Source organism: Brachypodium distachyon, chromosome 3 (assembly GCF_000005505.3).
Source record: "Brachypodium distachyon strain Bd21 chromosome 3, Brachypodium_distachyon_v3.0, whole genome shotgun sequence".
NCBI classification, from domain to species: domain Eukaryota; kingdom Viridiplantae; phylum Streptophyta; class Magnoliopsida; order Poales; family Poaceae; genus Brachypodium; species Brachypodium distachyon.
In genome coordinates, this window is record NC_016133.3 from 20029336 (window position 1) to 20051458 (window position 22123).

Consider the following 22123-nt stretch of genomic DNA (forward strand, 5'->3'; position numbering starts at 1 on the left):
CCCAAGACTCGGGCACAAATAGGAGCTAGCTACAACTAACTGCCAGCATGCAACAACTACTAACTACTTGGCCAAGTCTCTCGGCCAAGCACAACTAAGTAGCATGCAACGACTAGAGATAATTATCACCCGGCCCGGCCTGCAGCAACACCTCAACGACACCGGCCAACTCCTCTTCAGCAGCTCAACGCGTCCGGCCGTATCGCACGGCACGATGGCATATCGTCTTCGTGTTGCATCGCACAACACCTCTCGACATCTCACTTACACGTTCTTCTAACTGAAATTTCTACGGACTCATACGCATCGCGCCGCTTGCCGAACGTCTAACTACACATGAACGAAAAGGTAAACATGTGGATACACGAATCAAGATTATTGCTAACATCCAAAAGATGGACAATCCAGTTCAAAGATCTAAAAAGTTTTTCAGAAATGTAAAGAATCCCCACCACTTCCGTGTCGATATGTTTCTCGGTCTCATCGATAGGCAACTTCAAGATACAATAGAATTGTTGCCGTACTTGTACATGATGGTCGCCGACAGCGGGTAGTCGCCACCGATGCCGAAGCCGAGCCAGAAGCGGAGCATGGCCATGACGCTCTTCGGGGTGTGGGTGAAGCAGAGGCCCGAGCCGATGGAGCAGATGACCATGAGCAGGAGCGCCGCCATCCCGTACACGCTCTTGCGGCCGAGCTTGTCGCGCAGCAGCTTGGTGACGTGGGAGATGCAGAAGAGGTCGTAGGCGCCGGTGAAGAAGCCCATGCCGGCCACCAAGATAGCCGTGAAGTGGTACCACTGCGCCTTGGCCGCGTCCAGCGCGCTCGGCACCTGCAGACCCTGCTGCTCCGGCCGGGCGATGATCGATGCAAACGATGCCGGCGGAGGGACCAGTTGGGTTCTTGTGTTGTGGTGCTGAAATGGGGTCGCAGCTGCGGATATAAAAATAGGCGCGGAGGAAACAGAGTAGTCGAGAGCTCAGCCGGACTCCGCCGCAAATATTACTCTGCTCTCAACGCTTGTAAGCTATAGCCATCCTGGAGAATTTCCATGGTGGATCGTTGACAAGGACGCCAAATAGATATAATAAAATAAATGGGCATCTGAACGCAGATATGAGCACTCTCTAGCATCCGTTGATGACTCGTAATTTGGAATGAAAATGGAGGGGATGCTAGATATTACAAAACCGTCCTACAGACCTGAAGGCTTCGAAAATCATGGTATGCCTTACAAAAACCGAACTTATTCATCTCCGTCCGTATTGGCTGGACGAGGTATTGGAACAAGACTACACGAACAATTTTCTTTGCAGTTTATTCGATTCCTGTGTTTGTTTTCTTTGGAGAAACATTGCCAAAGTCTTATTTACCGGGCAGGCTAGCTACCGGCATGGGGCAGACCAATCAGCTGTCGCCAGCATCTATGACGTATCAAGACACGCAATGTATATTGCTCAGTATTTACACAGTGTCTCATTTACTGAACCCGGTATTGTTATGTAAATGTCTGGGTCCCTCCCACGTGCTAAAAGGACAGGATGAGACAGGGATAGAGCTACTTGCCTCCGGTTTAATAAAGTATGGGTCCCACCCACGTGTCTAAAAATCCGGACATCCCGTGTACCTCACGGGTTTATTCATTTCATTGATATTTCAATACCGATAATTAATTTTTTATTGAATTATTAATGATAGTTCCAAGAAATACCACGATAGTGCAATGTCAATGATACCAATGATAGTTCAATGAAACAGCAAAAATACCAGTGATATCAATGATCCGATGTACCTCATAGATACATTCATTTCTTTTATATTTCAATACCATTGACTAATTTTTCATTGAAATATTAATGATAGTTCCATGAAAATACCAATGATGTTCAATTTCAATGGTACCAATGATAGTTCAATGAAACAGCGATGATACCACTGATATCAATGATCCCATGTAACTCATAGATTCATTCATTTCATTTATATTTCAATATCGTTGATTAATTTTTCATTGAAATATTAATGATAATTCCAAGAAATACCAATGATAGTTCAATTTCAATGGTACCAATGATAGTTCAATGAAACATCGAAGATACCAGTGATATCAATGATCGCATGTACCTCGTAGGTTTATTCATTTCAATTATATTTCAATACCATTGATTAATTTTTCATTGAAATATTAATGATAGTTTCATGAAAATATGATAGTTCAATTTCAATGGTACCAATGATAGTTCAATGAAACAGCGATGATACCACTGATCACTACACCACAGCACAGTATTGCCGACCACTGTGTGTCTGGAAAAGTCACTATCGCCGACCAACAATAGGTCGGAAAAACTCTCGACGAACAGTCGGTTGGGAATAAAAAAATACGCCAACCAACAGTTGGTCGGGAATGCTCAAGTGTTTGCTGTCTAGCTGTTGGTCGGGAATCCGACTCTTGGCCAACCAATTATCGGTCGGTAAAAATCCCCGACCAGCCACTCGTTGGTAGCTGGGCTGACGCGGGGATGAAATTTGAACTCCCCTCTCGGCCCAGACGCACGGAACAACAATAGAAGCTGCTCAATTTTATCCACAGTCCAACCCTAAATCCCCAAAATCGAGCCTCTCCACCGCGCCCCGCCGCCGCCCAGTTCCCTGCGGCCTCCACGCCGGCTATCCCTCACGCCCATCATCCAGCCCGTCCACCGCAGGCCGCGCCCACACCGTCCTGCCGCCGCACACCATCCCTCCCAGTCGCTGGAACCATGCTGCCTAGGTTCTCGCTCCGACCGGCGGCGGAGCTTTGCCTACCGCCCCTTTCGCGCCGGACCGCCGCGTTGCCGTCCATACCTCCCCCATGCACCTGACGGCCACGCTACCTCCCCCATGCGCCTGAAGGCCACCCCCACGCAGGTACTCTCCTTGGCCGGCAACGGCGTGGTGATTCCAGCGGCACCACTCTTCCTCCCTCCTCTACGCACCGAGGTGGTATGTCCTTACACACCCTGTTGCCAGTTTGAATGGTGTAAAACATTTAAAGATTTTGGAAATTGAATGTCCAGCAAATGTTTGTTAAAATGCTTGAACAACCAAAAAAATTCATTCTTGCATGATGTTTCTTTGACGGGAGATTGCTAATGAAGCCATTTCATGTTTCTTGGTGTCATCTTGACAGTTGAACAGATAATGAAAAGACCACTAAGACACAGAATCAAGTAAACTGTTTTCTAAAGTTCATATTTTAGAATAGAGTGCTTTCTTCTCCACCAAAGTCTACTGTATACTTTTGTTCGGTATTTCTTTTGACTTGATAATAGTAGAAAGGAAATACAGCAGCAAGGATACTAATTGTGGTAATTTTTTCTTCAGGAGGCAACAACGTGGGCATCTTCTTTGTGAGCCCATCTACTACCTCCATGTGTTTTTGGTTATGTTATTATTGTAGCAAGAGTTACTATGGAATCACTAGTAATTAAGTGATGATTTTTGAAGGAGTTACTTACTTGAGTATATATTTGAACTTATTAATTCAGAGAGAGTGGTTCTAGCAATGTTTGATTCATGAGTGATGCTTGACGTTTCAGATTTACTATGGTACAACACAGTATTTAATTTAGTAGTAGATGCACTTAATTAAGTTTCAGTTCCAGTTCCAGTATTTTTGTTAATGTGCTTTCTTCTCCACCAAAGTCTATTGTATACTTTTGTGTATTTCCAGTTCCAGTTTCAGTTCCGGTTCCAGTCATCCCGCCTGCATACCGAGGTATACTTGCCATAGTGGTAGATCAATATAACATGCAAGCATATCAGTTTTCTTGCTGAAATAATTGATGGATGGAATGCTGGCCTAAAAATTGATTTGGAATGCATATTTCTGCATGCTATTCTGAATGTCATCATTACTTCCATGATGTACCGAATTTTTTGATGTACTGAATGCCTGCATCCCTTAGATGCATTTGTTTGGCTAAGTCATATGCATAAGATTTATTTTTTACCGGAAGTCATATGCATAAGATTAGTTTGGCTAAGTCATATGGATAAGATTAGTTGCTGCTCAGTTTTCATTTGGCATATCCATGGTGAAGACCCTGCTGAAAGGAGAACCAAGCACCCATTTTCTACTAATTAATATACTTGTCAGTAGCAGAGTTAGTCTCTGTATGTATTTGTACTGTTGGATTTCTGCAGCTCCAATGTTCTATTTGTGTGTATTTGTACTTGTATTTTTGCTGGAGCAATCAATTTCCTGAAACAGTAGAAAGCAGTACAAGTTCAGTACTGTTTCTTATGCCAGTTTGAAAGGAGTAAAATATTTAAAGTTCCTGGATAATTGAATCTGTTATATTGATAGTCTAATATATGTTTGTTGTTTGTTGTGTAACCACTTTCATGCACTTTGATAGACTAATGTATCCAACTTTCATGCAATTTGCTTTGTGACCACTTATCTCAATTCCTTTAGTTCTGCTGGGTCTACTTGTTCTCTACAACTAGAAAATGTGGTTAGTAGAAAATGCACAGCTACTGTTCTGTACAAGTACATTAATTAGTAGGAAAAAAATGAGAATTCCATCTTTTGAAAGTAAAATAATTAAGTAGATCTGCTACTATTATGTTTTTTTGTTTGATTTGTTAGTTAGTGTTGATTAATATGCTTATGTGCTAATCAATTAATTTCCTCCAAACTTCTAACTTAATATCAGTTTTGTAGATCCAACAGACTAGGATTTATGGAGACATGTTTGCCTTTTGTAGGAAGGAAAATACACAAGAGAACATGGTAGCCGGTGGGTCACATCAAGATTGCACAATGAAGGAAATGCATCGATGTTGGAGATGAACCTTTTAGCTATCATTTTGTAAAACTGGATCAGTATGAACTTATTGTCTTTAGTTCTTAATCTATTTTGGTAGTAATGAACTTAGACGATGTTTCATGCACAATTTGTAAATGTGATGAATTAATGTATCATACTATCGGTTGATTTAATAATATGCGTGTTGTTAATTGGTGGATTTTGGATGGACAGAACTGTCAAATATTGGTTTGCAAAGCACCTTGTAAAGGGTTGCCAGAAAGCCTGCCATATGGTATCTAGGAGTTGGTTGGCAAAATTAATGCCGTCAGATTGTTGGTCGGCAAAGAGTGTTGACGGAGTCAACAAATAGTTGGTCGACAAATCTCGTACCATCAGACTGTAGGTCGGTAATGAATAGTCGGTCGGGAAAAAGAGGTCTATTGGGAAAAAAATGTCGGTCGGAAAAGATTTCATAGTACCGACAAACAGTCGGTCGGTAAAAGAATGTTGGTCGGGAAAGACCTTTGCCGACAAGACTTTCGGTGACAGACAATGTCGGTCGGCAAAACCCTTTCCCCGACCAACATTCTGTCAGTGAAAGTCGTTTTCCCGACCAACTTGTCTGTCAGAGATTCTATACCGTGGGGTAGTGTGATATCGATGATCCCATGTAACTCATAGGTTCATTCATTTCATTTATATTTCAATACCGTTGAATAATTTTTCATTGAAATATTAATGATAGTTCCAAGAAATACCAATGATAGTTCAATTTCAATGGTACCATTGATAGTTCAACGAAACATCGAAGATACCATTGATATCAGTGATAGTTCAATGAAATATTAATGATTTTTTCAACACACATCAAAATTTAATTTCACCATCTAGGACAAACATACATCAAAATTTCTGCATCTAGCACAAAACACACATCCATCAGGCTGATGTCCAGTACCAATTCAATTTCCAAATTTCAAATTAGTAAAAGTTATAAATGTTTAGAGTGACATGGTATCAACCCAATGGTATATGAAGATCATCAAATTAGGACAAGCATACATCAAATTTTTTTGCATCTAGCACAAAAGACACATCAATCAAGCTGTTGTTCAGTACCTCTCGCCCAGAAATCTCCCTGTCCAGCAACTTCAAATAAAAAATCCTGTAAAAAAGATAGAACTAGAACTATAGGAATGCAAATGCAAAAACATATCCTGCAAGGAAGAAGGGGGAACGGAGCAAGAGGAAGCACACCACGCATGCAGACTGCAGCATCAGAGATGGAAGGGGATTAAATTGGAGGGGGATGGGGCATTTTGTACACTGCCATCTGCTGATTTGGAGGCGCGTCTGCTGCTTGGAGAGGACGCCTTGTTCATGGAAACGCGGCGAGCAAGCGGATGGCAACGCCTCGGCCCGGCGAGCCGCGCGAGGCATCTTGCATGCCTCGGCCGCCGTCTCGACGACCCCATCCAGCGCGACCTCGCGAGGCGGGAGGGTTCGCGGGGTGGCGAGGAGCCCGTGGCTGGCGTGGTCGGCGACGCCGAGCGGCGGATCCAGGTATTGCGGACGGAGGTGGCGGCAGCCGGCGCGGGGAAGGAGGCGGCCTCGGCACCTGCTCACGCGAGGGATGCAGCGCCGCCGAGTCCGGGGTCGGAGAAGCCGTCCGCCCTAGGGACCCCCCGATTGTCAGCAACTGAGCTATTCTTGGAGGAAAATCGACAGTAACTGGCAGATTTGGTGGGGAATTTGGCTAGGGTTTCGGATACAGCTAGGGTTCTAAGCAACTAAGGCAGAAAAGTAAGGCAGGAAAGTAAAGAACAATGAAATTAGGGTTTTTCTTCTTGTTTTCATTCATCGCAGGACTCGGGTTATATACTCCCGATCGAATAGAGTTTACCTGACTGAGTTTCAGTTTACAGCAAGATAACTACAGTGCTTAAGTACTGAAAAGATGGATCGACGTCGGATGAAACATCAACGGTTCAGAACAGAAGTGATCTTTTTAAGTGAAAGCGCCTTTCCAGAATACGCCAACACCCCTGGTATCTCATAGACAGCAGCTATTCTTCAGTAAGTTCAGATAGGACCCTGACACCGATCCGGCCCGAAGGAGGCGGATCCGCCCGATCCGGCCCTTGGGAGGCAGCGCCGGTGCCCAATCCGCCCGATTCGGCCACTGGACGGCAAGGCGGCGCCGGATCGGAGGAACCGTCGTCCTTGGTGCACGGTGGTGCGCCGCCGCGGTCGAAGGTGGAGAGGCGGATCTCTCCCGAGCTCGGTGTCGGCGGCAGCACGCGCAAAGGGCGGCGGCGGCAGCCCTCACGGCGGCGGCGTGGTGCAAACAGGAGGCTGGGAGAGAGAGGGACGGGATGGGGAACTTGTATAATACCCCACGTACAGATAAGCGGCCAGGGCATGGGTTATACCCGCAACAAATTTGGAATACAGCCAATCCCCGCTAGAATCGCTGCTCTCAGAAACATTTCCAATTTCTTTAGACCGAATCTGTACGGCCAATTTCTCTCTTCCTCTCTCTCTCCTCCTGGTTTGGGCACCGTCTTGTGTAGCCCGCTGGCCTCTAGCTTGGACCGCTTCCAGGCGGAACCGGCGGGCCAAACAGAACTCGGCCCCCAGCCGTAACACGTCAATCCCTACGTCCTGACGCCCCGCGACTCTGACCGCGCGTGCTCGCCGCAGCTGCGCTCAAGGCCGGCCCAACTACGCTCCCCCGCGCTCCCTGGCCCAAGCTCCAGACGCGTCGACCCTGAGCGCCCGTTCGAGTACACGCGCGGCGCCGCGCTAGACCGCTGGTAACGACGGCCGCCGCTGCCATCTCTCCTCTTACCTACTCCTTCAATCAAATGAGAGTACACCTTAAAGTCAATCCCCCACTTTACCATGCAAGAAAGCTTCGTTTCACCTACCTCTCGGTGCACATCGTTGTGCGTAGTCGCGTAGATACAGTGCTGTCGGCCACACTTTCACCGGAGCCGCGGCCATGTCGCTGCCACTCTCTGGCCTGCCTCTGGGAGCGCGATCCGTTAATTGATACTCCATCAGATGCTCGCCATCGAGTTGCTTAACAGTTAGCCACCCAAAATTCCGCCCTTTCCCCACGGTGGTAAATCGTTGCAAGAACCACGTCCCGATGGAGCCTTTGCCCAGCGCGGGCTCCGCGGCGGCAGCACCACCTACCGAGCAGCTGGCCCCAACAAGGACGCGGCCGCACGTCGTTCTACTGGCAAGCCCCGGCGCCGGCCACCTCCTCCCGCTAGCGGAGCTGGCGCAGCGTCTCGTCGAGCACCATGGTTTCGCGGCCACGTTCGTCACGTTCACCAACCGCGCCGACCCAAAACTCCTCTCCCACGTACCGGCGTCCGTCGCCACCGCCGCGCTCCCGGCCGTCCAGATCGACGATCTCCCCGCCGACGCCCACTTCGGCCTCGTGGTTCTCGAACTCACCCGCCGCTCCCTCCCGAGCCTCCGCGCCCTGCTCCGCTCCGTCGCGCCGCCGCTCGCCGCGCTGGTGCCGGACTTCTTCTGCTCCGCGGCGCTGCCCGTGGCCGCCGAGCTCGGCGTCCCGGGCTACGTCTTCGTCCCCTGCAACCTGACCTGGGTCGCCCTCATGCGCCACGTCCTGGAGCTCCACGACGGCGCCGGCCCCGGCGAATACCGCGACCTCCCGGAGCCTCTGGAGCTTCCCGGGGGAATGTCGCTGCAGCGGGCGGACCTCCCGGAGCCGTACCGCGATTGCAACGGGCCGGCATACCCTCTGCTCGTCGATTGGGGCCGGCGGAACCGCGGTACCGACGGCTTTTTAGTGAACACCTTCCGCGCGATGGAACCCGCCGCGGCGGAAGCGTTCGAGGTGGCTGCGGAGCAAGGCTCGTTCCCGCCGGTGTTCCTCGTGGGGCCGTTCGTCCGGTCGCCAGATTCCGACGAATTTCCCGACGCATCATCATCGCCCTGCTTGGAGTGGCTGGATCGGCAGCCGGCGGGCTCGGTGGTGTACGTCTCCTTTGGCAGCAGCGGAGCTCTGTCCGTGGAGCAGACGGCGGAGGTCGCCGCCGGGCTGGAGGCGAGCGGGCACAGGTTCCTCTGGGTCGTGCGGATGCCAAGCCTCGACGGACGCCATTTCGCCATGGGCACCCGCTACGGCAACGACGACGAGGACCCATTATTGGCGGCGTGGCTCCCGGAGGGTTTCGCGGAGAGAACGAGGGACAGGGGCCTGGCCGTGGCGGCATGGGCGCCTCAGGTGCGCGTGCTCTCCCACCCGGCCACGGCGGCATTCGTGACGCACTGCGGGTGGAACTCGGCGCTGGAGAGCGTGAAGCACGGCGTCCCGATGGTCTCGTGGCCGATGTTCGCGGAGCAGAGGATGAATGCCCTTCTGTTGGAAGGGAACCTCGGGGTGGCGCTGCGAGCGCGAGCACAGGAGGGCGGCGGCGTGGTGACAGGTGAGGAGCTTGCGGCCGCCGTGAAGGAGCTCATGGAGGGGGAGAAGGGGCGCGCCGTTCGGGCCCGTGCTAGGGACCTGCAGCAAACGGTGGAACGTGCGTTGGGGGCCGCGGAGGGGTCCTCCCACCGAGCGCTTGAAGAAGTCGGCGCCAAGTGGAAGGCGGTGCTTGGCAGAGAGAGGTAACGATGCAACGTGTTTTCCATGTGCAAGATGAACCGTACGAAGTAAATCTTTCATGATATAAAAATCATAGATTTGTCTGTGGGGTGTGGTGACTATGTGTGAATGCCGGTCTTTGTCTAAAGAAGATATCGTTTGTGAAAGTGAGCTTGAAGCAAATATTATGCGCTGGCTTTTGTTGATAAAGGAAAGTTTTATGAGATAGAATTCTTTGCTAACAAAGTTACCTTTTTTTGCCAGGATCATGAGTTGTTGTTTGGGTTTCTCAGATAGGTTTTCGCAAAAAAAATTAACAGTAACCCGCAGAGAGTTATGTTATTTTTTGCTGATTTAACAACAATAACAACCCGTTGAGAATTATGTTAAGTTTTTGCAAAAATAAACCCCAAGAAACCAAACAGCAACCCGCGGTCCCCCCTTAAGCCGACGTAGCTGCCACGTGCCGGAATTATCCCTTTTTATCATAGTGTTACACTAAGCCTTTATGTGTGTTTTCTAAGTTCATGGATTAAACTAAGCATTTGCTCCGAGTTTATGATTTAGTGGTGTATTTCACTATTATCTTTTTATTGGGTGAAGATATAATTATATCTTCTATTACGAAACACCTCTCGGTGTGGTGGTGGATTTTTGGGTGCATGATTTCATCCAATGTGATTCGAATCCTGATGCTCACAATTATATGATGTAAGGGTTGGGTTTTCCCTTACTGACTTTTCATATAAAAAATTATATCTTCTATTTATAGTTTGTTGTGTCTAATTAAAGATGGCTATCAACTGGGTGATGTATCTAATCAAAACTCACATTCGGTACAAATTCCTAAATTATTTTCGCAGTCATTGGATCAGAAACGCACCACTCAGATCAAATGTGAAAATTGCACTAACAACTTGAACGAACTCTTGCACATGACCTCTGCCATTGAGTTTAAAGTGTCTCGTGGGATTTAGCACATTTGATCTGCGTTTTTATCCAATGATGTTCGAGAATAATTTATTTGTAAGTTTGCAATGAAGATTTTCACATAATACTATTTGTAAGTTTGCAATGAAGATTTTCACAGAATACGTGGCCCATCCACTGTGAGCTCGGTCGGTGGAGTTTTTTTTTTTTTAAGGAGCCGGTCAGTGGAGCTAAGCCGGTGGGGACTAAAAATTAGAAAAACACTTACCAAGGACCAGAGGACCTGGCCTACAACACAAATCCAAAACAAGAGATGATCGACCTCCATCCTTGGAGTTGTGACCAGCAGCAGGCAGCAGCACTACCATGTGTAGATTTCCTTTGGATTCGTTAGGGCCCATGGTCCATGGTCCTTGTTACTCCCTCCGTACAACAAAAGATATTTTAAATTTGTCAAAATTTAAATGTATCTATACATGACTTAGCGTATAGATGCATGACTTAGCGTATAGATGCATTCAAATTTAGTCAAAGTTGAGACATTTTTTGTTGGACGGAGGGAGTAAGCGTTTTTCTAATTTTTAGTTCCCTCGTCAAAGAAACGATACAGCTACCGATATGAAATTAAACATTACTAGTATATATTTTGGATTAAAATATTTTTTTAGCATAAACGAGTACACCCTGCGTCCGGCTATACCAGGCGTGAATAGTGTTTTCACTAGTACCAAGAAAAGCTACTCCCTCCGACCAGAATTAATTGTCGAAATATTACATGTATCTAGACGTTTTTTACATATATATACATCTGTATTTGGGCGAAGTTTAGACAAGAATTACCGATCGGAGGGAGTACTAATTTTTTATTGATTGGACCACTTTTGCATGCATGTCTTTTTAGTTGAATGGCTTCACTATGTGCCTGATATTTGTGGACTACTGGCAAAATGAATCACGCCTCATCAAAGCGGACAGAGGGAGTAGTATTTATATATTTTAAACTTATTTCCAGACTATTTAGGGTTTTAGACAGACCTTTCGGCTTAAAATATCTCGGACGGACCTGAAAATTTCGTTCTGAGCTTGGTGCAACGACCTAGCAGGCATGAACATGTTTGCTTTCACCTTTAAGTAACAGACATGGAATTACACCAAAGGGTAGGATTATATAGCAGAGCAGGCAAACATGCTATTCACAGTTTGACACTCAATGGCTCTCCCCCTTAATACATTTTAACTGGAGAGGTAGATCAGCAAATAAATGAAGGGCTAAATTTTGCCGCATATCCACCTACTCCTAGGTGAACTTGTAAAAGAATCCTGTCCTGCAATCTTCAGTCACACTGTCTACTTCCAGAAGTTGAGCAGACATACCAAGAAAAATATATCAATCCATGGCAACAAAAGCCTGCAAACAATCAATTGTTCTTTCAATCAATGTAGCCAATTGTGGTTGCGATCATCTCTGCGTCTGCATGCATGCAGAATCAATCAGCCTGGAACGGCGTTAACTCATGATCGATCTGCAAAGCCGGCGCCAGATTTTGGCAGCTCCTTCACTTAACTTCGACCAAATGGGCATCAAAGTTATATAAACCCAGCACTAGTCTCCCCTTAATCTCCATCCAAACACCCACTACTGCTTCCTCTCCTCACCGCGCGTCGTCTGCAAGCAGTCCATTCCACAATGGGGGCTCTGCCTCGAGGTCTTTTGGTCCTTGGCGTTTGCGCCGTCCTAGTTGTGTCCGTGCTCGCGGACAAGTCCCCAGCGGCTTCCACTGTCGTCGGCTTGGCCAAGTGCGCCGACTGCACCAGGAAGAACATGAAAGCTGAGGCTGCTTTCAAGGGTATGATAATCTGCAAATGAAGTCATTTTACTGGGAAATTTAATTTGACAAGTTTTCATAAGCTTGTACACTAGTATGACACGTTTTCATTCCGGACCATGAGTGATTTCTTCAGGACTTAAAGTGGCTGTGAAGTGCAAGAACGCCGCCGGCGAGTACGAAACCAAGACCGTCGGTGATGTAGACAAGTCCGGCGCCTTCAGCTTGCCCCTCGGCGCCGAGCTCCTCCACGAAGACGGCGAGCTGAAGCAGGAGTGCTTCGCGCAGCTCCACAGCGCTCCCGGCCACCCATGCCCCGGGCAGGAGCCGTCTCAGATCGTCCGGCCGTCGTCCACTGACGCCGTCGACAAGAAAACCTTCGTCGCGGTCGCCGGCAAGATGCACTACTCGTCCAAGGAATGCGCTTCGGCGTTCCTCTGCGACCCGTTCCACAAGAAGCACCTCTTCCACAAGAAGCCCGTCGTTATCCCACACTTCCACAAGAAGCCCATCGTGATCCCGCACTTCCACAAGAAGCCGAAGCCGATGCCGGTGCCGGAGTACAAGCCGCCGACGCCCGTCCCGGTGTACACGCACCCGACGCCCGTGCCGGAGTACAAGCCGCCGACGACGCCCGTGTACACGCACCCGACGCCGATCTACCATCCTCCTGCCGCCGAACAGAAGACAGCAGCAGGACAGGACCCGGAGACGGACCCTCAACTATTCAAGAAGCTCCTCCCGCTCATCAAGAAGAACCCCTTCTTCAACAAGTTCCCCAAGTTCCCCCCTGTCAAGGAGGAGACCAAGCCATAGAGAAAATGGTGCCACAGGAAGAATATATAGTCGCTGTGTGGGAGAAAGTCATGTTACCTACTATTTCAGTATCCTCACTGAGATCATCAGTTCTGCTAGTCCTCGATCAGGTTTCTTCAAAATAAATTAAACTTTTGTTCGAATGATATATTGGCCTGCATGTAAACTATCTTAAATTATTAGACATACATATATAAAGTTTGATTTCTTATGGTGCAAAATACTAGCAACTCCAGAATTATCCATGTTAACAATTTTTTTTAGAAACACCTCTTGGTGTGGTGGTAAAGTTGTGACGCTCAACATGTTCAAATCCTGCTGCTCACGATTATACTGTATAGGTTTTGAAATGGAAGTTTTATTGATCTCAGTGATAAAACAATATTGTATTAGAGCGAAAAATAAAAAAAATATACATTGAAAGAAAAGTAACATTTCTAAACATGATCAATCCGCACACTAGACCGTCAGCCATTGGGGTAAAAAGACTCTGACCATTTGCTCCAATTTGTTGCATGCCTTCAAAATCAGTTGCCGATCCACCGGCATGAGCAAAGTAGACAATGTACAAAGCCAATGAGTGCAAGAATAGAGGACATGCAATGGAGAATTTAAATTTATTTGGATTCAGAACAATATCGTTCATGCATAGCTAAATTTCTCAACGTAAAGCAGCAGCCTCAACCATGAGGAGCTCTCACAATCCTTTATCAACCTCCCTTGATCAGGCCAAAACAAATGAAGAGCATCATGAGGTAAAAATATTTTAGAAACTATTTGGACCATTGAACACATAATATGAGAGACACGACACCGAAAAAATTGTATGTTATAGTCTCATCTTCATGGCAGAAACTGCACTTCAAACTACCTTTCCAATCCCGCTATAATAGGTTATCTTTAGTCAAAGTGACTCCTTGAGGCATGAGGCGAAGGGAATTTTTTATATTTAGAGGAACGTTCAATTTCCATATCACCTTGTTAGAAATCGGGATGTCTGAATGAACCAAGCCCTGGCACGTTGATTTGAACGAACACAAACCACTAGTGTGAAGATTCCACTGAAACTTGTCTCGCCCAGAGACATATGGTCTTTTGTTGTGGTTTCTTGCTCTTACTTTATCGCTAACTCCAGATATAAGAACAACAATTTCGGGAAATTATAGAGGCATCTCTTGTTCGATTTCGGCCATTTCCAGCTATAGAAAATTGGGCCGGCCCAATTTATAGTGGCAATCATGTCAACGAAGTTGTAGATACATTGGGGAAAATGTCAACAAAAAAGATATATTGGGAAGATGTCAACAAAAAATTACATTTATATACTACTGGTATAATGCCAGTGCGTTGCCACGGGCTCTTATGTTCATATGTGTCAACATAATGCACATAAAAATTCACGTTTACAAAAAAATACTCCTTCCGATCCATACTACTTGTCGAAATATTACATGTATCTAGACGCTTTTTAAACATAAATACATCCATATTTGGACAAATTTGGGACAAGTAATATGGATCGGAGGGAGTAACAACATAATTTGACACAACATAAGTTATTGGCTTGCTAAGATTTCCATGGCTCAATAAAGTTTTGTCTCTTTGTGCTAACTTGCATCTAATTACCCAGCTGGTCAGTATCTCTCATTAGGATTCATGGTTGTTGCTGCAAAAAACAAATTTCTTTTGTCTTTGAGACTAAATTATCTTAGTCAAAGGGCTAGCCTCCGGCAATAAAAGAGTTTGCCACATCATCGATCCGCGTGACGGTGCCACGGATCGGTGATGTGTTCTCTCTCTTATCTGTTCTAACTCTCTCGTGGTCTTCACCTCTTTCTCTCTCTCTCTCCCTCTCGGCGGCGGCAGCCTGAGCCTCTCTCCCTCCCATCTCCCTGGGCATCTTCTCTCTCTTTCTCATGTGCCTTCCTCCTCTCTTCCTTCTCCCTCTGGCGAGCAACACGGAGGCCGGCGCGCGCGAGCAGCAGTTGAGGGTTGGAGGTGGCGCGAGCAGCAGCGGCGTCCTTCTTCCTCTAGCGAGCAGCAGCAGGGGGCGGCGGTGGTGGCCGGCGGCGTGCAAGGCTTTGTGGCTGCGAGCAGTTGAGCAACGAGTTGAGGGCGGGCAACGGCGGCGGCCGGCAGCGGTGAGGGCCCGTGGCTGGCGCAGGCGGCGGCCGGCCGCGTTAAGGGTTGAGGGCAGACGAGCAGGAAAAGTGCGGCAAGCCTCCGTCTGGAGAGACGATTAGAGAAAGAGCGGCTAGCCTCCGTCTCAAGAGGAGAAACCGAGAAAGCAGCGGTTGTTGGGTTTTTTTTTTCAGCCCAGCCATTCGAGGGTGTTAAGATCCGGCCCAACCAAGGACGGACGATGACGAAGGAAGCATTGCTCCCTTTATTATTAGGTGTAGAAATAGTATACGACGGACCAATCAGAAAACAGATATACATATTAGAAAATCTCACAAGAAAAATCAAAATATATGGCCGTTGAATCTGAAAAGAGATAGACATATAATTATCTAGATAGGGTAGCAGCCTTTTCTACCAGGTTTATGCTATGAGATCGACTATATGCTGGCCATCAGCTCTTTTTTTGGGCTCAATCTGTTGGATGTTTTCTTTAGCAATTGAACGATCCTATTATACGATTTTTGTCCGACACTTCACATTGCACCATCCACGTGAACTGCCATGTGCTTCCCCAAGTGAGCTACGGCGTCCGCCTTCTCCCGGGACGCCATGCCCACGAGCGCGGCCAGGAAGACCACATCGTAGGCGCCGAGCTGGGCCGCCGTGAGGCTCGCGACGTCGGCCGTGTAGAACGCCATGCGCGCGCCGGGGCCGTGGGCGCGCGCGCGGCCCACCAGCTTCTCGGCCCGTCCGTTGGCCACTCCGCACCGGTCGTAGTTGTCGAACAGGGCGTCGGGCATGTGGCGCGTGGCGAGGAAGAGCGAGCTGAGCGGCAGCGGGCCCGAGACCAGACGAACGCCACCCGGCCCGGCGCGGCCCGGTCGGGCGCGTGGCGGGTCAGGCCAGGAGCCCGTGCTCGAGCTTGCTCAGGTTGACGTAGCTCTGGTAATATTGGAAGCGGTGGAGGTTGTCCAGCAGCAGCTGGTTGTCGAGGGCGGCGAGGATGTCGGAGTAGTGCGTCTCCAGGTGCCCTTCGGCGGCGGAGCAGAGGCGGATGAGCTCCTCCCGCATCTCCTGCGCCTCCGGGCCGAGCTTGATCACGTTGACTGGGCTCGCCGGGACGCACGTCGTGACCAGCTCGGTGAACAGCGCGTCGACTTCTGGGCACGGGCTTAGCGATGGCAGCTTCGAGATGGCGGCGTGGAGAGCAGAGATCTTCTCCACCAGGGCAGCCACCTCCTCCTGGTTCTCGGCCTCCATGTCACTTGCCAAGTACCGCACGGTTGAGAGTTTTTTTTTTTTAAAATAGAGTACAAACGCAAACGCTCGAAACATGCACGTACACTCATCCATATGAACGCACACACGCACACACTACTCCTATGAGCATTTCTGAAAAACTGGGCTGGCAAATCTTGAAAATTGACGAAATCACCGCAGGCGCCTCGCTGTTGACGGGTACGTCACCTATCACTAAAAGAATAGCGCCCGTTAAATCCTGAAATAATCAAAAAAATTGTGACACACATGTCAAGTGTTGGACTTGAGCTAAGCTCGGTAGCTGAGAGTTGGAGTGTGTAATACTGCTAACTGATGCTTGAATAAACTCTGGCTATTATATCAAGGGAAATAAGATGAAAATGACTTTGAGCAGTAAGTTTGGACCTCTGTTTGGTCTCTGGAGAATCAAAAGTGAAGTGTACGGTGTGTTTCATGCGTGCACTGTGATGGCATGTTTCGTGCCTCTATTCTTTTCACACGTCAGCACGAGTACGAGCAATTTGATTGGAATTTGGAGTACATATTAATTTGTATAATGGTATAAAATTCATTAATGATTTATTTTAGGAGCATGGCTCCCAATTTCTTTAATAAAAGCTTGTTTGCAAGTAGATATTCAGGCTCAAAATTGGGAATTGCTATTCAATGGGCTCAATTCCACTGTTTGGATGTCCGTGGTCAGTCCGAATCAGGAGAGGGGTCAATTCCAAATTGTCTTACCGTAGTTTTTTTTACATGTTCTGCGATTCTGAGCCTGAGCTCCATATTTTCCAGAATTCATCCCACATCTCTTTACCCATTGCACGAAACGTTTCTCCGCACACGAGTATCGATTGGCAAAAATAGAGGGCGAGCAGATTGGAGGTGACTAGTGGCCGAGATGGCGTCAGGCGACGTAGGTAAGAGCTCTCTCCCGCCTGCCCCTTTCTAGCACTTCCGCATGTTCTCCATCCCCTTCTGCATATTCTCTCTCTCTCTCAACCGAATCATCTTCTCTGAGCCCCACTCCAAGGGCTAGGAAAAGGGAGAGGGAGGAGACGGGGCTCGTTGTGGACGACCCTTTTCTTGATTCCAGCTATCAATTATTTTGCACAACCAAACAATGGAATTAGTATTAATTAGATCCCAATTTAACACAAATGCTGATTTTGTATTGAGTCCTCACAATTGAATTCCATGCTTTCCGATATCAACATCCAAACAAAGCAAAAAAATCGATTTAAACTTTGAAATTCTAAAAGATTAAGCAACTATGTATTTCGGTGTACCCTTCTTTTTTTTTCGAATATGGGTGATGGGCCTCATGGCCACAAATCTGCAAGAGAGCATTCCTACCGGCAGGCAGCCCATACGGTCGGTGTAAATCGGCAACACACGCTGATAGCAGGCCCAAACCCACTGAAGGGGCGCGTAGAGATAAACAAAAAAACTTTTCCTACGCGAACTCCCAAGATCTAGCCGAGGTAGAAGGCCACGAGGATTACCACTAGACGCGCAGTTGCGGATTATTGATGCGGCGCCTTGATGCAGTGCAGTCCCTCGATCCGATCCAGCCGATCCAATCCCGCGATCGTCGAAGTGCTGAACGTACAGCACCTCTGCCGGTATCCACACGTGCGAGGAGGAGCTCCGGCGGCGGACTGCTAGATCCGGTGCGACGGTTGAACTGAATCGGGCTAGGGTTCTCAACGCATGAGAGTGGAAAAAACCGTGCCCTTTAGGCATCCCACGCCCCTGCTTATATATCGAGTGGAAGTGGGCTCCAAGCCTTATGGCCCATCCACCCTGCGAGTCCAACTCGCATTGTCAGCCCAATTCCAGTTCGGGTCCAACCCGACCAAATACTTGCTCCCGCTCTTAAGTGTGTGACCCCACAGGCTCATGGCGACTTGGACACGATTGGAGTCCGACTCACAATCGATCAATCGGTAGCGGCTCCTAGCAGAACGTGCCGACTCCCAAGTACCATCGAGTCATGACGACGTACCTTCCAATGTGACATACGTCTTAGTCCCTTTTTGCCTCACGATATACCTTGTCGAACTATAGGCGATTAATCGTCATCCCTTTAATAGTTCAACTCTCTTCTCGATCTGTGATATACGATTCATCCGACTAACTCTTAGTCGATCAACCCGGTTAACAATTAACCAAGTCGCGCATGGCCATGCTTCCCGAATCATATCACTCGAGAGGGCCCAGAGAATATCTCTCCAGTCGGAGGGGCAAAATCCCATCTTGGTTATCCACATCACACAGCTTGATTCTCAGTCAACCCGAACTCTGCCTTTATAACTGCCCTGTTACGGAACAACGTTTGACAGAACCTAAGTTGGTGATCCACAACTCGGATTGTGCGATAACCTCAGGTCTAAGGATTACATTGATTGAGACATGCAAATGACGACCTACTCGTTGCATCTCAATATGGGTCAGTCCGACTCGCTAAACTCTTTAGCCGAGTCCGTGTAAGCTGGAATGACATCACCATGCCCATGACAAGTGGAACCGAGTCATCAGCCAACTTTCACATTAGTCTAGGTTATGTGTCCAGCACAACCTCAATGACTAAGGACAATTTAGTATGAACAACATGAATACATAGTTCCACAATCAAATCACATATTCAATGATACATATCAGATGTTCAAACAAGGACAACTCAATAATATTTATGAATACATTGGGAATTACATCATACATGATTGCCTCTAGGGCATATTCCCAACACCCACAGCCATGGAGAGCGCAGAAAATCTCTGCCCTTTCAAGTTGGAATGCACAATTGATCAAAGAAACTATTGGATCATTTGGAAAAGTCTACCCAAAATTAGGGCCCAAACCCACGGCCATGGTTTTTGAGCCGTTGGATGGGAAAGGAATGGACAAGATCTAGCCACATGGAGGACTACATAACTCAAGTGAGTGAATGAAAAATTGTCCTAGAGTGTGGTGTGGTGCGGGTCGATTCGAAAGAAACTTAAATGCCTAATGAAAAACTTTGAATGTTTCACCTGTGACTAGATCTGGTCCCTTCATTTCCCTCCAACGGCTAAAAATGCCATGGGTGCACCGTGAACAGAATCTTGGGTGCACAGGGTATGTTCTCTGGGCTCTGGCTCTGCGTTCCGTACCCTGTCGAGCGAAACTAGGATCCGCTTCCGCTCGGTGACCAGCTCCGCTGTTGATGATGGGCCGGACTGGTGGACTGTTGGTTATAATGGGCTGGTGATACACGGTAGGCCATTGATGACAGGCAAGAGGATTTGTATACCACGGCCTTGATTCCCTTAAAAAAAAGAGGGAAAGGCATCCGCAGCCACTAAACTTGGTGGCGATGTTCAATCTCATCCTCGAACTTGCAAATTGCCCATCCGGGTCCTCAAACTTGAATTATACGCCCACGTACGGTCCTCATACCGTATTCTTCGTATATTGACATCTCGGCCCCACCTGTCAGGACCGTTTATGCAAACTCGCATTGCACTTTTTTTTGCAGAAAACCCCCTCGTTATTTCTCCCTTTCCCTCGTGGTCCAGCCCACTTCGCCTGCCCGGTCAAAATTGTCGCCCCGCAGTCAACTCTGTTTTTCCCCACGATTTCCCCAACCTGCAAACCCTAGAATCCGATGCTGCGAGGCGAATTTGGTGCGGTGGCGTAGGATGAAGACCACCGGATTCAAGCGACAGTTCCCGAACGAGCTCTTTCGGCGTTGCACACTTCCACAGTTGATCCTTGAGTACATCCCCTTTGAACTTTTTCTGGAAATTTTCCAATAAGTGTCTCACACAGAACCCGTGTTCTGAGTCAGGAAATAACTATGAAATTACATTTATTAAACCCTGGACATAATAATGAAACAAAAATCGGTACAGAACAAACATAATCATGTACAGATTAAACTGTAAATAATACATACTAGCAACACTAAATATGCTTACTTTCTGCTTATCAGACATGATAGACCACAAGGAGGTTTTCTCAATGCCAAGGTCCTGTTTCAGTGCTGTCAAGAACCATCTCCATGAGGAGGTGTCTTCTATGTCAACAATAGCAAAAGCAACAGGATATATGCAATCATTGAGGTCAATCCCTATGGCAGTTAATAGAACACCACCAAATTTTGTCTTCAAGTGACAACCATCAAGAAAGATAACAGGTCTACACCCACCCAAGAATCCTCTTTTGCAGGCATCAAAGGAGAAATAGAAATACTTGAATTGAGACTGAGAATCAAGAGTCAGGTAGAAGGTACTACCAGGGTTTGACCTCCTTAGCTCAAATCCATAGTTCCATAGCTGCTTGTACTGGGCTATCTCATCACCATAGATTATGTCCATTGCTATTCTTCTAGCCCTTCCTAATTTGCTCCTCTTAGGTGTCAGGTTCCAGTCTTTCTGAACATTCCTAGCCAAGTTCCTCAATGACATCTTCTCATCAGCCCTTAATGACTATGTGTACTTAGAGGCAATGAACCTGGCAGTGAATGCTCTAACACCCCATTGTGTACTGCAGTTGTGGTTGGGCTGGTATGTCTTCACCTGAATTGCCTGTGTTCTGCTGTCATGAGAGGCCCATAAATACCAAGGACAACCATCAACACACTTGGCTCCAATCCTCTTTCTATCATTTTTGGGCATACTGATGTTCACCATATTCTTGCAGCTGTACACCTTCAGAGTAGTTCTCAACACATCGACTGAGGAGAACAGTTGTCCCACATGAAACTTGGGGTCTAGCAGGTCTATGTCATTGAAAGTCTTGAAGTCAAACCTCACAGTTTCGTCATCAGAATCAGGCAGTTCAAACTTCTCATCATCTAAATCCCCAAGTGGTGCTACATCATGCACTGAACTCACTGCATCTCTTCCCTTCTTTTTTTTCTTCTCAGCTTGTTCATCATCATCATCATCATCATCAACAGAATCACGGAACAAGTCATCATCTCCATCTGCTATGTCATAATCACCGTCTATGATTTCAGGTACATACTCTGAGTCATCAGAATCTGACCCTTCTTCCTCTTGATCTGCGTTCTCATCTACATATGTTGGATGGTTTATGGGCTCAACAGAAATCACCTTCTTTGGGCTAAAAACTGCAGGTAAACTAGCACAGGATATGCTATGATATCTTCCCAATTGTACCCTGCAATATTGTCCTGATGATCAAGGTAGACCTTCAGATGCCTATGGCCCTCTTTAGCCTTTTCAACCATGCAAATTGTGTCAGCATCTCTGCTTATAAGCCTAAGCCCATCCTCCTCTAACCTCTTCCCAGGCAATAACTAGTAAACTTTTACCCTCCCTGCAGCTTCATAGCCCAGCTCCTCAACAATATCTTTAACCCACAGACGAGACCAACTAACCATCTCACAGAAATCATAACTGACCATTGTGCCATCAACATAAGCCCGATTGCAGCCAGTCCCAACAAAAATACCACCATGATTCAAATCCAAACTAAAACACTTACTGTATTGAGCTGCAAACAATTTTAATTCATAGCAATTTTATGGCGATATCAGAATACAAAGCAACAGCCGCTTAATCTGAACAAATGCACAAATAAATAAGACCTAACCTGACCAAATGTCACCTAAATAGATCTAATATAACAAACTGAACATATATTCATCGTACAGATCCCATCTCTTTACTGCCAAAACCCCAAGTTTGCTCGCAACAAAACCCTAAGAAACCCTAAATCCCAGAAAATCGGCC

At 47.2% G+C, this 22123-nt stretch overlaps 2 protein-coding genes, 1 long non-coding RNA gene and 1 pseudogene across 3 annotated transcripts; 3 read left to right on the forward strand and 1 right to left on the reverse strand.

Moving 5' to 3' along the window:
* The first annotated feature begins 2448 nt into the window (after positions 1–2448).
* LOC104583600 lies at positions 2449–5008 on the forward strand. Its single transcript, XR_731452.3, has 2 exons — positions 2449–2985; positions 3367–5008. It is a non-coding gene; the product is annotated as an uncharacterized LOC104583600 (long non-coding RNA).
* A 2679-nt stretch (positions 5009–7687) lies between these two features.
* LOC100836966 (hydroquinone glucosyltransferase) lies at positions 7688–9651 on the forward strand. Its single transcript, XM_003571613.4, has one exon. It carries the CDS (start codon positions 7954–7956, stop codon positions 9448–9450), a length of 1497 nt encoding a protein of 498 aa, XP_003571661.1. The 5' UTR covers positions 7688–7953; the 3' UTR covers positions 9451–9651.
* A 2305-nt stretch (positions 9652–11956) lies between these two features.
* LOC100839532 (proline-rich protein 4) lies at positions 11957–13216 on the forward strand. The gene is made up of 2 exons (XM_003573679.4): positions 11957–12200; positions 12316–13216. The coding sequence occupies exons 1-2, from the start codon at positions 12041–12043 to the stop codon at positions 12993–12995; spliced, it is 840 nt and encodes a 279-aa protein (XP_003573727.1). The 5' UTR covers positions 11957–12040; the 3' UTR covers positions 12996–13216.
* A 2222-nt stretch (positions 13217–15438) lies between these two features.
* On the reverse strand, positions 15439–16760 carry LOC100837272 (annotated as a pseudogene).
* Between the last annotated feature and the right edge of the window lie 5363 nt (positions 16761–22123).